Here is a 13,787-nt window from a genome sequence, read left to right on the forward strand (position 1 = left end):
CATGCAGAGGCTGAAAATGACAAGTCACTGAAAGCTGTAACAGAATAGAAATTTGATAAGCAGATGGACATAGCACAACACACTGTGTTGTGTTGGACTTGTCTCTCAAGCTAAGCAAGATTGGACTGAAACAGCGATTGAACGGGTGATCTATGGAAAGTATTCCTTTGTTGTAAAGGGTTATGCTTGCTTAGAGCATGCCCTTAGAGCACAGATTCGTTACTAGCTCAGTCATGGTGTTCTCAAGATTGAGCTTTTTGATAGGGAGCAAAGATGACGTTCAGACTGTGCTGAAATCTGTAGTTTTGAAATAGTTACTAGATTATTATTTTTTTCAGTTCTAGGTATTTTGACCATATTCCAGGTCCAGTGATCACTACTTAAAGTTTCACTGCAAATTTAATTAAGCTTTTCTATACTTACAGCAGTAAACAGTTGTGGGCTGTTTTTCACTACACTACAGAATATCCCTAGTACAGTTGCATTTCGAAAAACACATTTCTGTGAATGATCAGATGTTGTCTTTATATTATCTTCTAGTATATACTTTAGTGGCAGGAATCACTGACTTGCATATTTATGTACAAGACTGCATACATAGCAAATAATTATAAGTGTTATTGTTAATGTGTTACCAGTGTGTATTAATAATATGTTACCTGTAAAACTGATTTTGTTCTCTGAACTTTTTGAAAGCTCTAGAGCTGTACTCTCACAGTAAGAATTGAGGGGGAGAAAACGATATAAAAGTTTATAGGGAAGAGGAGGGCTGATTATATACAAATATATATTAAAAAACCGGTTATATATGTTTGGGAAACCTAGGTAAACTAAAGATGCAGGAGAGGGAAAGTTTCGTCAACACACACAAATGCATATTAATTCTGCTAAAACAGACCAGTATTTTAACTGTGTGTGTGCAAGTCATGTGTGATCCAAGAGAGTGAGCATCATAGAGAAGTGACTGTAATTGTGGATTTTTTGGCATAGACGAAGTTAGCATAAACTCTTTAAAGTAAGCTGCATGGGTTTTGTTGCATGAAGAAACAGTTAAAATATTCTTGGACAGAGAGGTTTTATAAAGAAAAATTAAAGGAAAATGAGGGAAGAAAATGTGTACTAAGCTCTCCTTCCTTCCTCCATAATTTACTCAATTTTGGAATACCTGAGAAGGAGGGAGAACAGTAAAATGTTTTTAAATGCAGGCATTTAAGCTTTCACTCTTTAGGCTTACGAATCTACTTATACCTTTGAGAAATAAGTAAGATGAATTACTTTGCATTTCAGAAAAAGGGAAGTAAGGAAGCACAAGTGTCCCTAGAATGCCCTAATGTGCTCCAGTTAAAACTGAGCTCTGGTTTATACGTCTTAATAACAAAAAGCAACCTTTTTATTAGAGATTGTAAGTATAGCTGTCTTTGGATAGAGATATAGTTGTGTATGTTCTATGGGTTCGTGGAGGAAAGACTTCTGTTGGTCTCCAGAAACCCTGACACAACTGCTGGTTTTAAGACTTTCAAAACGCCAGCCTGTGCTCTGTGATTCTAGTTTTGCTGAAACATCTCTTAAGGCTTATGAACGGCTAGGGCTTTTAAGCTCTTCAAAGCCTCTTGAATCTGTACTTATATATAGCAACTTCCATTCATGCTTACCTTTCACTGTGTAGACATCAGAATATGACCCTTTGCCCTAGAGCACAGTGACTTAGAATTGCAGCAGCTAGATACCTGTGGTGGTCCAGTTTTCATGTAAAAATTACCAGTGTATCCCTTTTATGATTTATGCCAACAGAAAGTCTAATCCCAAATATAGGTTCTACTTTTGTTCGCACAGATTGAATACAAAGATGTCAGCACAATTAATAGGAAAATTTTAAAAGTGGTGACCTAAGTTTTAGTTTTGAAATGGCATTTTTTAAGGATTTTCATAGATCCTTAAATGGCAGCTGTTTAAGGATATTCACAGAAAAGACCAGCATCCATGATTTTTATATTCATAAACACCTTATTAGATTTAATAAATCTGCTTAATCTTGTGTTTTAAAACAGACCTTAAATATTAAATTATTCTTATGAATTAGATGTACAAACCCTACATAGTTTCCTTTAATTCTTTTTATGGGTATCAGAAGATAGGATTTTTGAAAGAAGTGTTTGTAGTTAGTTTGTAATTCTTGGTAAGTATTTGTCTTCCTCTGTTGTCAGTCCAGTACTAGCATGGTAGATGCTTTGTAAATTATAAAGCAGAAGATAAATTTTTCTTTGGATTACCCTTATTATTAACTTTCCAGTTAGGAAACGAAAAAGAACAGGTAGTGGAGCCGAGAATAAAATAAAGGAATGCTTTAGTTTAAAACCTAGTAAGAGCTCTTAATCCACTAGGAGTAAATCCACCGCAACAGGATAGTGCTCTGAAGCAGAATGCAGATTTTGTTCAAGCCAGACGAAGCGCAATTTCCAAATCCAAACAGACTTCTTGTATGGCTGGTTATTGCTCATTTTGCTTTGTCTGAATCTGGGTGATTGCTCATTTCTCTGGCTTCCTTAACTGTCTGGATTTCTCTTCTGTAGTATTTTTATACTTATTTAAGTTTGCTCCATGTCAAACCTTTGTGAAGACCTTTTACACTGTATCATTCCTCTTCTACATTTATGTTTATGTAGGCTTATCTGCCTGTCCACACAGAGTAGAAGCTGTGGGTGTAATCATGTAGCAGATACATGGATGATTGATTGATATTTTAGTTGTATATACACCTTAGATTTTACAGCTTGCATATGACCATCAGGGTACATCTTGATTAAAAATTAAAAGTTACACTGCTTTTAGCTGAATTCCTCATATTTTGTTTGATATGTCTCAGTGCTTTGCTTCTCTTGGAAAAAATTCGTATCCAAGATGGTTTCTGGCATGTTTTGCTACTTCAGTTTGACCTGGTTTAAACACCAGAAAACAGTCTGGATTTGTACAGGTTAGAAAACACTTGAACACAGGACAGAGGAAAAGCAGGATAAACAGACTAGGAACAGAAATGTCTGAACTCTGTTTAAAACAAACAAACAAACAAAAAAACCCAAACAAAAAACCAAACCCACCAAAACTATTGTTTTCTGTTGTGTTGGTTTTGGTTTTTTGGGTGGGGTTTTTTTGTTTGTTTGTTTGTTTTTCTTTGTTTGGGAGTGCAGAGGAATGTACGCATGAAGTTTTGCACACGATGTTTTTCCTGAAAGTCTTAGTTTTCTTCCTGTGCTTGTTTGGAGTGTTAAACAGCCTGTTACCAGCACTTTTTTCCCAGGTAGTTTCCATCCCCCCCCCCCCCCCCCCCCCCCTCCCCCCCCCGATGTACTTAAACAGAGAAAGACAGTGTGATTCCACTGTTACTCACGTTGGCTGTAAACAACACTGGTCATCAATTAGATTTTTCCTGCTATCATTTTGTCTTTTGGTGTTTCTTTGATTTGTGCATAAATCTTACATAAATAATCATTATGAATAATTTAATTGGAGATGTCAGCATTTGCAGATGTCTCATACTAATCCATGCACACGTAGCTGCTTTGTAGTTCTGTATATTGCAGCAATCTGTTTTGAATTTAACAAACTAGCTTGTTTGCATGAAGACATCTTAATAAACATTCAAAAGAAAGTACTAAAAACACAGGCAAGGAAAAAGCACAGATGCTATTTGTAGGAATCGGTGAATTACAGTCCTTGTAGTCTATTCCTTCTAACAGTTGTTTTTCCTCCTGTAGAACTTACCTAAACAACCACTTCCCAGATCCACAGAAAACAATGGAAGTGGACCAGCCTCCCCGCAGGTATGGGGGGGGTTTGTTTCCTCCTTCACTGCCGTGTTGTCTTTGTGTTATGTTGGCTTAAGCGCCCAGTGTATATCTTCATGCTGCAGCAGGGATGACAAGTACTTGCCTTGTCAGGATACTAGGATGTTTTGTTTGTGTGTAATCCCATTAGCTGGTATTAAGTGTTGTCACTGATGTGTGGAGCTTTTTTTGTGGGGCCAGGTTAGCAGTGTCTGACGGCGTGCTGCAGGCTGCCTGCATTGAGGTGCGTCTCATTGCTCACAGACACAGCAAGCATGGGATACAGAGTGTTACAGGGCTTTCAAAAGTAGAGGGCATATTGCGTGGCTAGAAAGCTAATTTCTAGCTGAAGGAAAAGAACTGATAGGCTTAAAAAAATTGCCACTAGTGATAAAGGTGGTGGTCATTCTTTAATATGTCTCAGAAAAAGTTTAGCTTGCTGGAGTGGGATTAACAGTGGCTCCTCGCATGTGTGTCCCAACATTTGATTGTGGGGGCAACATCATGCAGTAATGCTTTCAGATCACTTCTGTAGCACCAGCAGTATACGGTACCATAGCACAGAACCTTTTGTTTTAGAACAGCATAAGTACTTTAGCTGCATAAATCAATAATTGCATTTTATGTAAAAATCATAAACCTATTTAAAATAAAATAAAAATAAGAAAAGGACTGTTTAAGATGGCATGCTAGAACTAACTGTCGTACAAGGACTTTTACAATAAGTTTGTTCTCTTAATCATAGGAAAATATCTTTGTGTCTTTGAGATAAATAGTCTTCTGTTTAATACATCAAGAAGTGAGTCACAATTTTATTTTTTTTTAAATTTGGGACAACAGTAAATGCAACTATTTATTTTAGCTACATAATCTTCACTTTTTAAAGGGGTTACACAGAAATACATTCTTTTAGAAGTTTAAATCAGAGCTGTAATTTATTGGATTTAGTTGCTGTCTGAAATTGCCCACATCTGGTAGTTGCATGCTTGATTTTTCTGCACAAGGAGATGATTCTTCTAAGGGAGTGGTAGCTATTTGGTGTCATGCATGTGTTAGGCAACAGTCGTTCCTTTGCCCAGGTCAGGTGTCTGTTTCCGGGGCTTTAGTGTGTCTGTCTGCCTAAAAGCAGTGAAGAAGTAATTACTTGCTTTGATTTTTTGCAGCTGAGTGACACTCAGTCTTTCGCCCAGAGGCTTCAGCTCCGAGTTCCCTCCATGGAGTCTTTGTTTCGAAGCCCAGTAAAAGAGTCCCTGTTCCGCTCCTCCTCAAAGGAGTCCCTGGTACGAACTTCGTCAAGAGACTCATTGAATCGACTGGACTCGGATGCAGCCAGTCCCACCTTTGATCCACCTTCCGACATTGAAAGTGAAACAGAAGAGCCTCCAGGAAATATGGACACCCTCAGCAAAGAGCAGTTGCTGCAGCGACTGCGCAGAATGGAGCGCAGTTTGGGCAACTATAGGGGAAAATACTCAGAGGTAGGCAATGTTGTGACTGACTTACCTGGGTGGAGAGGGGAAAAAGATGAGGCTAACAGATACTGCAACAGTGGATAATCTTTTTGTTTTCCTATCTGGAGCAAATGGATCACCTTACAGCTAACATAGAAGTTAAATTATTATTGTAAGTTTAGTTATTTTTGGCCTAGAGAGGTCAAATGTTTTTCTGGCAATAAAACGTGGAAATCCTTTTCTTCTCTTGTCTGTAAATAATTTCATGTTGTCAGCAATAGAGATTAATTAGTGGTTACTCACACAAAGCAGGCCTATGACAGCTTCTGCTGAAAGCCTGTAGCAAGGGATGGAGTTCAGTACAGAGGTGAGCATGGCTTGTACTCGCATGACAGCAAGCTTACTTTTCTTCTGAAACTTCTTCTTCAAGTGCACAATGTCTATTCTATGCACATGCGATAGGCAAACATTTTGTTTTCGATAAATACCTGGAAATTATGGGGAACAGAAGTTATTCCCTGGAAGGAATTCATTCAAGGACTATTTCTTTTGCTATTTTAGTGAAAACCAATGATATAAGTAGTTGGATTTTTTTTTTTTTAATGTGTGTGTTGTATTTAAAACTGGACATTTGCACTGGTTTTCACAGTTCTTTAAATGTTTGCTACCCTCAAATACAAAAATTCCTGTGCAGACTTTTGGCTATTAGTGTCAAAATCCCTGGAATCTAAAATATGTATACAGCAATTACAGTATTCAGCATATGCCTGAAAAAACAGTTGTCTTCCATTAATTCAGTAATTGTTGTCTCCCATTAATTTTTCATTCTCTTCTAGCTAGTATAATAAGATATATTTTTTTTTAAAGTTTATGTAAACAATGTTTTTTTTTTTTCTATTCTTGTGAGTTTCTGTAGTTTGGTTGGAAAGAATTGTTTTGCTGGAGCTTGGAAGAAAGTAGTTTCAATATATAATGAGTGTTTAAGATGTAAATTTTTTTTCTCACTTAAAGTAGGATACAAAGTTAGCATCTCAAAAATATGGTAAGGGAAACCAACCATAGTAGTTTTAGTTTTCTTTTAAGTGCAAAATAAGTATGAATTTGAAATTAAAAGTAATTTTGAATTCTGAAAAATCCTAATTTATTTTAAATAAAAATTTGAAGATATCTTTTAACTTAAAGATTTCTGGTTTTAATGTTTTGGATTTGTTTTCCTTTAGTTTTTCAGCAATTTGAAAACAGAATATTCTAGTTCCAAGTGCCATTATGCTACTTCAGCTTTGGACAGCTTAGGCAATTGTGATTGAATTTTTAATTAAACTAAATTGTGCAGTTACTCATGAAGTCCTTTTGTCAGCTTACAATGAAAAATATTGTCCACTTCCAGTCTTTCTTTGTCTGCTGGGTATGTGCAAAGCACATGGGATGAGAATGTTCAGTATTACACAGACCTTTTTTTGGTAGATTTGTAAATGTATTTTTTTTAATGCATACTCATTGTAAAATTAATTTTACTTATGCTCTCTGGGACATGTACCCTTACAAATGTACATCCTTGTGGGGTAGCTGTCTGGGATGTAACTTTCTGATACAATTGGTTTTTGACTGCCTGTATTGAAGCATGGCTATTCTTAGAGGTCTTTTCAGTGAAGGGAAGACTGTGCATGAATGCTGAGTAACCTCATTGTTTTGTCACGTAGGCTTTTTTTTTTTAACACATTGGAGATATTTTATAAATGGAAAAAGGAAACATTGAGAAAATTTAAGTACGTTTCTGTCAGAAGAGCTTTCTCAAGTGAAGTGAAGAGTTTGAAAATACAGATAGTGATACAACTAAGCAAATTATTTTGATAGCTATAAGCGGATGCATTATCATCATTATACCTGATTTTTGTATTTTAGCTAGTGTCTGCTTATCAAGTTATCCAGCGGGAGAAGAAGAAGCTACAGGTAGGCATTACCTTCCATCCTCTCTTACCTGAATGCTTTTCTGAATCTTAAAATGTGTAGTGCAAATACAGATTTAATTTTCACTGCAGTGTGTGTGTTTACACAATATGGTGTGTATATATGTGTGTGTATATAACAAAAGACTCTTTCTTAGCTGGGATTTCTAAGGAAGCCAAGCTAATACTGGTTTGTCAAAATAACTGTGAAGCTATTGTACTCCAGCCTTTTCTATTACATCAGCTGAGTTCAGGTGATAGATTGCCAACCCACAATTAGCAGTTTATGATAATACTTACACATCAAGCTTGACTCGAAAGAGAAATACAAATCATTAATTCTACTGCTGAAATAGAATTCTATGAAATTATCTTTTATATATAAAAGTTACATTTAATACACCTGTTGTTTATTCTTCCTTTTTTTTTAAGGGCATTCTGAGTCAAAGTCAGGATAAAGCACTTCGCAGAATTGGAGAACTGAGAGAGGTAATTTCCTTTATTGATTGAATATTTACTTTATACCGCACATACATAGGATCTTTCTCTGCCTAGCTTTTGATTTTTTTGTTCACTTTACAAAATATTTTCTATCACACAGCAGGGGTTTTTACTGCTTGTTTTCATTTGTTTATATGGGGTTATTTCTCTGGCTTGTTTCCCATTCAGCAGCTTATTGTCATACTCTAAGACAGAGCAGTTCATTCTTCCGACTGAACTGCTTTTCTGTTCATTGTGAAATAGGTAGAAATGTGTGTCGTTCTTGCAGTATTGTTGGACTCAGCAGTTGATGTCCCTGTGCAATTTGTTGCTCTTCTAGTATTGAGAAATACAAATGTTAGGCAAATACAAGTAATAGGTGCTTTTTAATAAATATTTTAATGACTATCAATAAAAAAAAATTATTCTAGAATAAAGTTTAAAAAATACTCATCTTGATCTCAGTTATAGTATTTACATTGTTTCTATGGATTTGTAGTATAGTTTGATTTCAGTCATAAAATCAGGTTGTGTTATGATTATTGTCTCCTTAGGTTACAGTGAAATTAAAAGGAAAAGCTCTAATGTATTAGGTATTGATAATAAACACATTGGGCTTAATTAAAAGACATGTACAAATTATTGGGCAGAGCAAATTAGAACAGCAAGTTCACAAAAGCTGTATTGTCAAAACATGGTGAAGGAGAATGTGAAGCTGAAGACTTTTTACTGCCCCAAGAGCCAGTGCAGCATCAGGTTTGGAGAGGGGTGTGCGAGGGCCTCTCTGTCCATGCTCTTACCTTGCTTGGGAGCTGGGTACCAGCTTGCTCAAAGCCACAGGCTTTCTCTGTCGCTGCACTCCTGTTTTTGGCGTGCGCCATGCCAAGCAGCAGCGCTGGCGTGGAGGTTGCAAGAGCCATCAGATCATGGTGAGGTCCCACCTTTGCCTGAAGGCAGGCTAGCTCTAGCAGGCAGTTGGGTGCCTAGCCCGCAGACAGGGGCCAGGGTCCGTCCCTTGGGGGCGAGGGACAGCAACTGTGAGTATCTGGACGTGCATGTACCCAAGGCTCATGCTCACCTGCAAGGGGCTGCCCCTGTGTGACCAGTTGGGCAGCCAGTCATTTCAAAGGAGGTCACTGGCAAATTGCGGGGCACTCTTCTTCAGCAATGCGAGGTGTAATCCAGGAGAGCAGGCTGTGAATTGTGTGTGCCATGGGGGTAGCATTTTGGTTCAGATCTGTGCTGCTTCTGCCTCAGCAGCTGAGAACAGTGGGCCAGAGAGCTGGGTGTACTGTGCTTGTCTGGGCTGTCACCCTGTCCTAACCTAAACTGTCAGCCCATAGGAGGGGAAAACCCACAGCATTACTGACTGAAGTGGCTTGCCAGTGTTTTTTTTTTCCCGTTCACTACAAGGTCAAATGAAAGACACTCATTCTGTGTTAAGTCTATATCCGCATGCTCCAGTACGTTTAGTTTTCCAGCTTGTTGGTACTTGGTAAAGTTTGGAAGGCATATATATACCAGAGTTAAAGCTTTTGATTATGAAAAAGGGTTGGATGTGTGCGTACTTATTTTTCACTTCTTCTGTCATAGTCTTTCTGATTCATATATATATGTTATAGATATATATATTTTTCTGATTTTTATATATATATCAATTCGTATATGTATTTGGCATAAAATTTAATTTCATTCTTATAAATTTTGTAGATTTAAAGATTCCTTCAAATCTAACACTGAAATTCTTTTTTATTGATTGAAAAACTTCAAAAAGTAGTTTTTTGGTCTTTTGGAAGCCCAAGTGTTATAGCATTAGGTAAAACAGACTTAAAAGAAAAATTACAAATAAAATGATATGTTTCCATTGTGGAAGCTAAAATGGCACAAAATAATTCATTGATGTAATAATTTGTTATCAGAAATTAATTTAAAAAATCATTTTCTTCATCATACAGTCCATTTTCCACATAAATATGTTGAATCAGACAAGAGGGCCATGTAAGAATAAACTAAGTCTACTTTGAGGCCAAGTTGACAGTGTGAAATAGTCCCTGGAAATCGTGTCTTTTGCTTACCTTAGTTTTCTCCTGTTAAGAGTAATTCTTCAACAGCAATCTTCAGTGGTGTTCTTCTCAGACAAGGATCAGAAATGGCTTTGGAATCCGAAGAGGACTATTTCTGTGTTGGTTTCAGTAAATCTCTTCGGCACTTGTTCTTCCACTGAGCTGCTTTGCTTTGCTTGGAAGGAATTGCTTCTAAAGCTCAGAAGCATAAGGCAGAAATGTGATCAGTAGCTGAGGCAATGCAGGGTTAAAAAGTGGATATAGTTACTTGGGAAGAGAGGAATAGTTTTCCCAGTGATGCCTTCCAGGACTGTCCTGCCTGTGCATGGCTGGGCAGGCTCAGCTCACGCAGCTGTGGTTCTCAAAGCTGGTATCAGGCTCAGCTATGACAGCCAAGATTCACTGGTGGAGGTAAGGGATAGGTAGCAAGAGAGCATAAAAGCAAGATTCAGAGTTGGAGGAAAGCAACGCAGGAAACATCCAGTACCTTGTGTTTTGTGTCTTGTTTGCTTTTTCATCCTTTTGTTCTCTTTCTGTCATCCTTTATCTTTGCCTGGCTAACAGCACCCATGTTTATAGGTGATGCTTGCTTACACAAGTGATCTTTGCAGAATAATGGTCATAGAAGCGTTAGTTTCCTGGGGTGAATCACTGGGAAGATATATATGGATGAAGTATATATATAAATTAAAAAAAATTAAAATACAAGTTTGGGAAATTAATTATTATATAATTATTTATTTTCTATTAGAACAATAATTATTTAAAGAAATTAAAATATTTAAACTTTAAAAGCATAGGAAGTAAATAAAAGAAACCTCCCTAAGGCAAGTATTTTATAAGATTATGTAGATACTACTAGTGCATTTAGGCAACATGTACAAGTTTCTAGAGGTGTTCAGCCAAATGAATGCAAGTAAGTAGCAAGTAAAGCCACATAGTTAAGTTCTTTGGCATTCTCTGGCTTTCTCATTTGAGACACATTTGAGGAATAAAAATATGAGGAATAGCATATTGAATGAGCATAAGAGAAATTTACATTTCTGCTGTTTATGTTGACTTAATCTGGTGGCTAAATGAGGAATCTAGTTTACTGAAGTACAGTCTTCAACTTCCAGGAGAAATGTGTGCATGTAAAACAGTTTTCAGGAGCAGGTTTGAAGTGATCCCTACCCAAACTTATTTTTAGGAAGAAAGAATCCTTGATAATTCTGCATCAAATCTAGACTCTTGCTGTTTTAATGCTGGTATTATAATGGGATGTTCTTATTATGTTGTGTGGAATGTTGTATAGTAAAAGAAATATCCACTTTATGGTTGTATTCTGGGGTCACAACTGCGAAGAGGTATTTTTAATATTATTTCATAATATTTTGATAAGCCTTTTAAATTCACATTTCAGTTTTCATTGAAGACGTGTTTGTTTATGATTTTCAGGAGCTCCAGATGGATCAACAAGCTAAGAAACATCTCCAAGAGGAATTTGATGCTTCCTTAGAAGAAAAGGATCAACTTATTAGTGTCCTGCAAACTCAGGTAAGATACCTTACCCAGCAGAGGTTCTTTAAAACTGCTCTTCCTACTTTTTTTTTTTTAATTATGTATTTCCTATAATGCATGTCCGTGTTTTATTATAATTGCTGCGATGTTGTAAAGCTTATTGAGAATTTATGGTTATCTAGAAATTAAGTGCATCTTTGTGGTAGAGGATACCTTTGTAAAATCTCACTCATGTTAAATATGATTGTTTGATCTGCGCTTAAATACCTTTGTAATGTCTTTGTTATCATGAACATAACATTAGCAGATGTTTGAGCTAAAATTACTTTGGCAAAATTTCTGTGTTTTGCTTAATTGGTCTTTGTTTCTCCACTCATAATGATACTATTTTTGTTAATTGGAAATGTAATTCTGATTTTAAAAAATGTTAAAAAAATTCAGACAGATTTTTCCTTTCTCTGCTTTCTGATACCAATTTTATTTAACTCTCTCTAGTCTTGAAGATGAAAACATGAACTACTTAGAATCTTTGGTTTTTTTAACAAAAAGAACATTTTGTTTAGGTATCGTTGCTGAAACAGAGGTTACAGAGTGGTCAGATAGGCGCTGAATTGCCTGATCCAAATATCCAATCTGAACCACAAGTTCAAAGTCCAACAAAAGAAATCAGTACAGAAAATACTGTGGAACCAGGAAGCAGTGGTAGGTATTGCGGCTTTTTCAAGAGATCTTGAATTTTGGGGAATAAGCCTGCTGTTATTTACGATGGAGTAACAATACTTAGGACTGAACATGTCATAGTAAGGATATATTTTCTAGGAGACAATTGTTTTGGAAACAGTGTGGTAGCTAGAGGACAGGATAACCCTTCTAAGATACTAAATTTTCCTAAGAATTCAAATCTGATATGTCTTGCCTTTGTCAATAATGATGATAGTATTGTAATTATTGCCTTTGCCGGTAGGGGTTGTTACTATCCCCACTTAATATGATTAAGAGATTCTGTCCCCCATAAGCAAGGACCTGTCCCTGGAATTTAGAGAGGAGACCAGTTGCCAGTCTATTGTGTGTGTCCCCCCCCCGGAAAAAGTAAAAGCAAAGATCAATTTAGATATTCATGCTATTGAATAATCAAGTTATGGGACTCCCAGTGTTGTGTATATTTGATTACTGAGCAAGGGGCATTATAATGCTGATGTATAATGAAAGTGTCATTCATTGGTATCCTTCATAAAAGGTAGGGTTCAGACAGAGGTGAACATGCATCTTGAAATGATCTTTGTTCAGTATCTGCCATGATTTTTGTATGTTAGGATGATAAGAAGGGTTAGATCAGAGATTTTCTTATCCAGCGTCCTGTCTTTTGTGGTGCTTGGAAAACAACGTAAGTGTCCAGTCCTTAAGAATCAGGGTTCAAGACATTTCTTGTGCTGGAGTCTGCTTCTGGACCATAGTGTATGAGACTTATGGTCATGAACTGAACCTCTGAATTTGTCTGATCCTATTTTCATGCCAAGTACTCTTACAACCTCCAGGGCATTAGAGCAGAACACACAGTAAAATATTACCCAATGTGCTAGTTATAGAGGAGTACAGCTCGGAAAGATGCTGAACCTGGCCTTTGTCCTGCTGAATGTAGTCTTGCCAGCCTGGATATTTTAGAATTGATGTCATATCCAGCCCTGGGAAAGCAGGAATCTGTGTGCTTGGCACCTCAGAGATGTGATTTGCTTTGCTTCATGGTTTTTCCTGCCTGTGAATATTCTGTTAGTAGCAGCAGGCAGGTTTATAAATCATGATGACTTTTTAATTGCATAGAAAACCTTGTTGAATAATTGTTTTTGAAGCTTGTATAGTAACTGCGGTTTTGTAAATTAATTTGTGGTGAGAGACTGTATTTACTATTCTGTGTATGTGTAGCACGTGTCTGGCAGTTATAGTCATCACTAGGAAGTTTTGCAGACTTTTCACAACTTTTAGAGACCTGTGAGTCACCCGCAATGTGAACGATGAATACAGATCCACGTTTTAGAAGCGGTGTGCATATGATAATGTTGGTATCTTGTCTTGTAGAGGGTAATGGAGATTCTGTTAAAACACTGGACACTCTTAATCAGAGGGTGAAGCGCCAAGAGAACTTGCTGCAACGTTGTAAGGAGATGATTCGGTCACATAAGGAGCGCTGTGCCCAATTAACCAACGAGAAAGAGGCACTTCAAGAACAGTTAGAAGAGAGGCTTCAGGAACTGGAGAAAATGAAGGTATGGAAAATGCTCTTAACTTTATGGGTAGCTACTAAAACACAGTAAGTACTCCAGTATTTTCAAAATTTATTAATAGGGCAGAGCATTAAACAAACTGTCTCTGTACATTTTGGAGTTAAAGGTGAAAACCCACCTGGAATGAACACATTGAGCCATTACTCAAAAAGCTGTAAAGAAGGGTTTGAAACCTTACTGTATGAATAACCATCAAAATGGTATCAGAAATAAAGTAGCTGTGGGAAGTTGGGGTGAGGAAAAGACT

The 13,787-nt window shown here is 36.9% G+C and overlaps 1 protein-coding gene across 1 annotated transcript in view; it reads left to right on the plus strand.

Moving 5' to 3' along the window:
• GOLGA4 (golgin A4) overlaps positions 1-13,787 on the plus strand; it is a 66,772-nt gene that overhangs the window by 12,971 nt on the left and 40,014 nt on the right. The window contains exons 4-10 of the mRNA XM_050915799.1: positions 3,753-3,818; positions 4,985-5,299; positions 7,175-7,222; positions 7,651-7,707; positions 11,199-11,297; positions 11,825-11,963; positions 13,335-13,522. Coding sequence (XP_050771756.1) covers positions 3,753-3,818; positions 4,985-5,299; positions 7,175-7,222; positions 7,651-7,707; positions 11,199-11,297; positions 11,825-11,963; positions 13,335-13,522 — 912 coding nt within the window. The remainder of the gene's footprint in view (positions 1-3,752; positions 3,819-4,984; positions 5,300-7,174; positions 7,223-7,650; positions 7,708-11,198; positions 11,298-11,824; positions 11,964-13,334; positions 13,523-13,787) is intronic.

This window comes from Gymnogyps californianus, chromosome 2 (assembly GCF_018139145.2).
Source record: "Gymnogyps californianus isolate 813 chromosome 2, ASM1813914v2, whole genome shotgun sequence".
Lineage (NCBI taxonomy): Eukaryota > Metazoa > Chordata > Aves > Accipitriformes > Cathartidae > Gymnogyps > Gymnogyps californianus.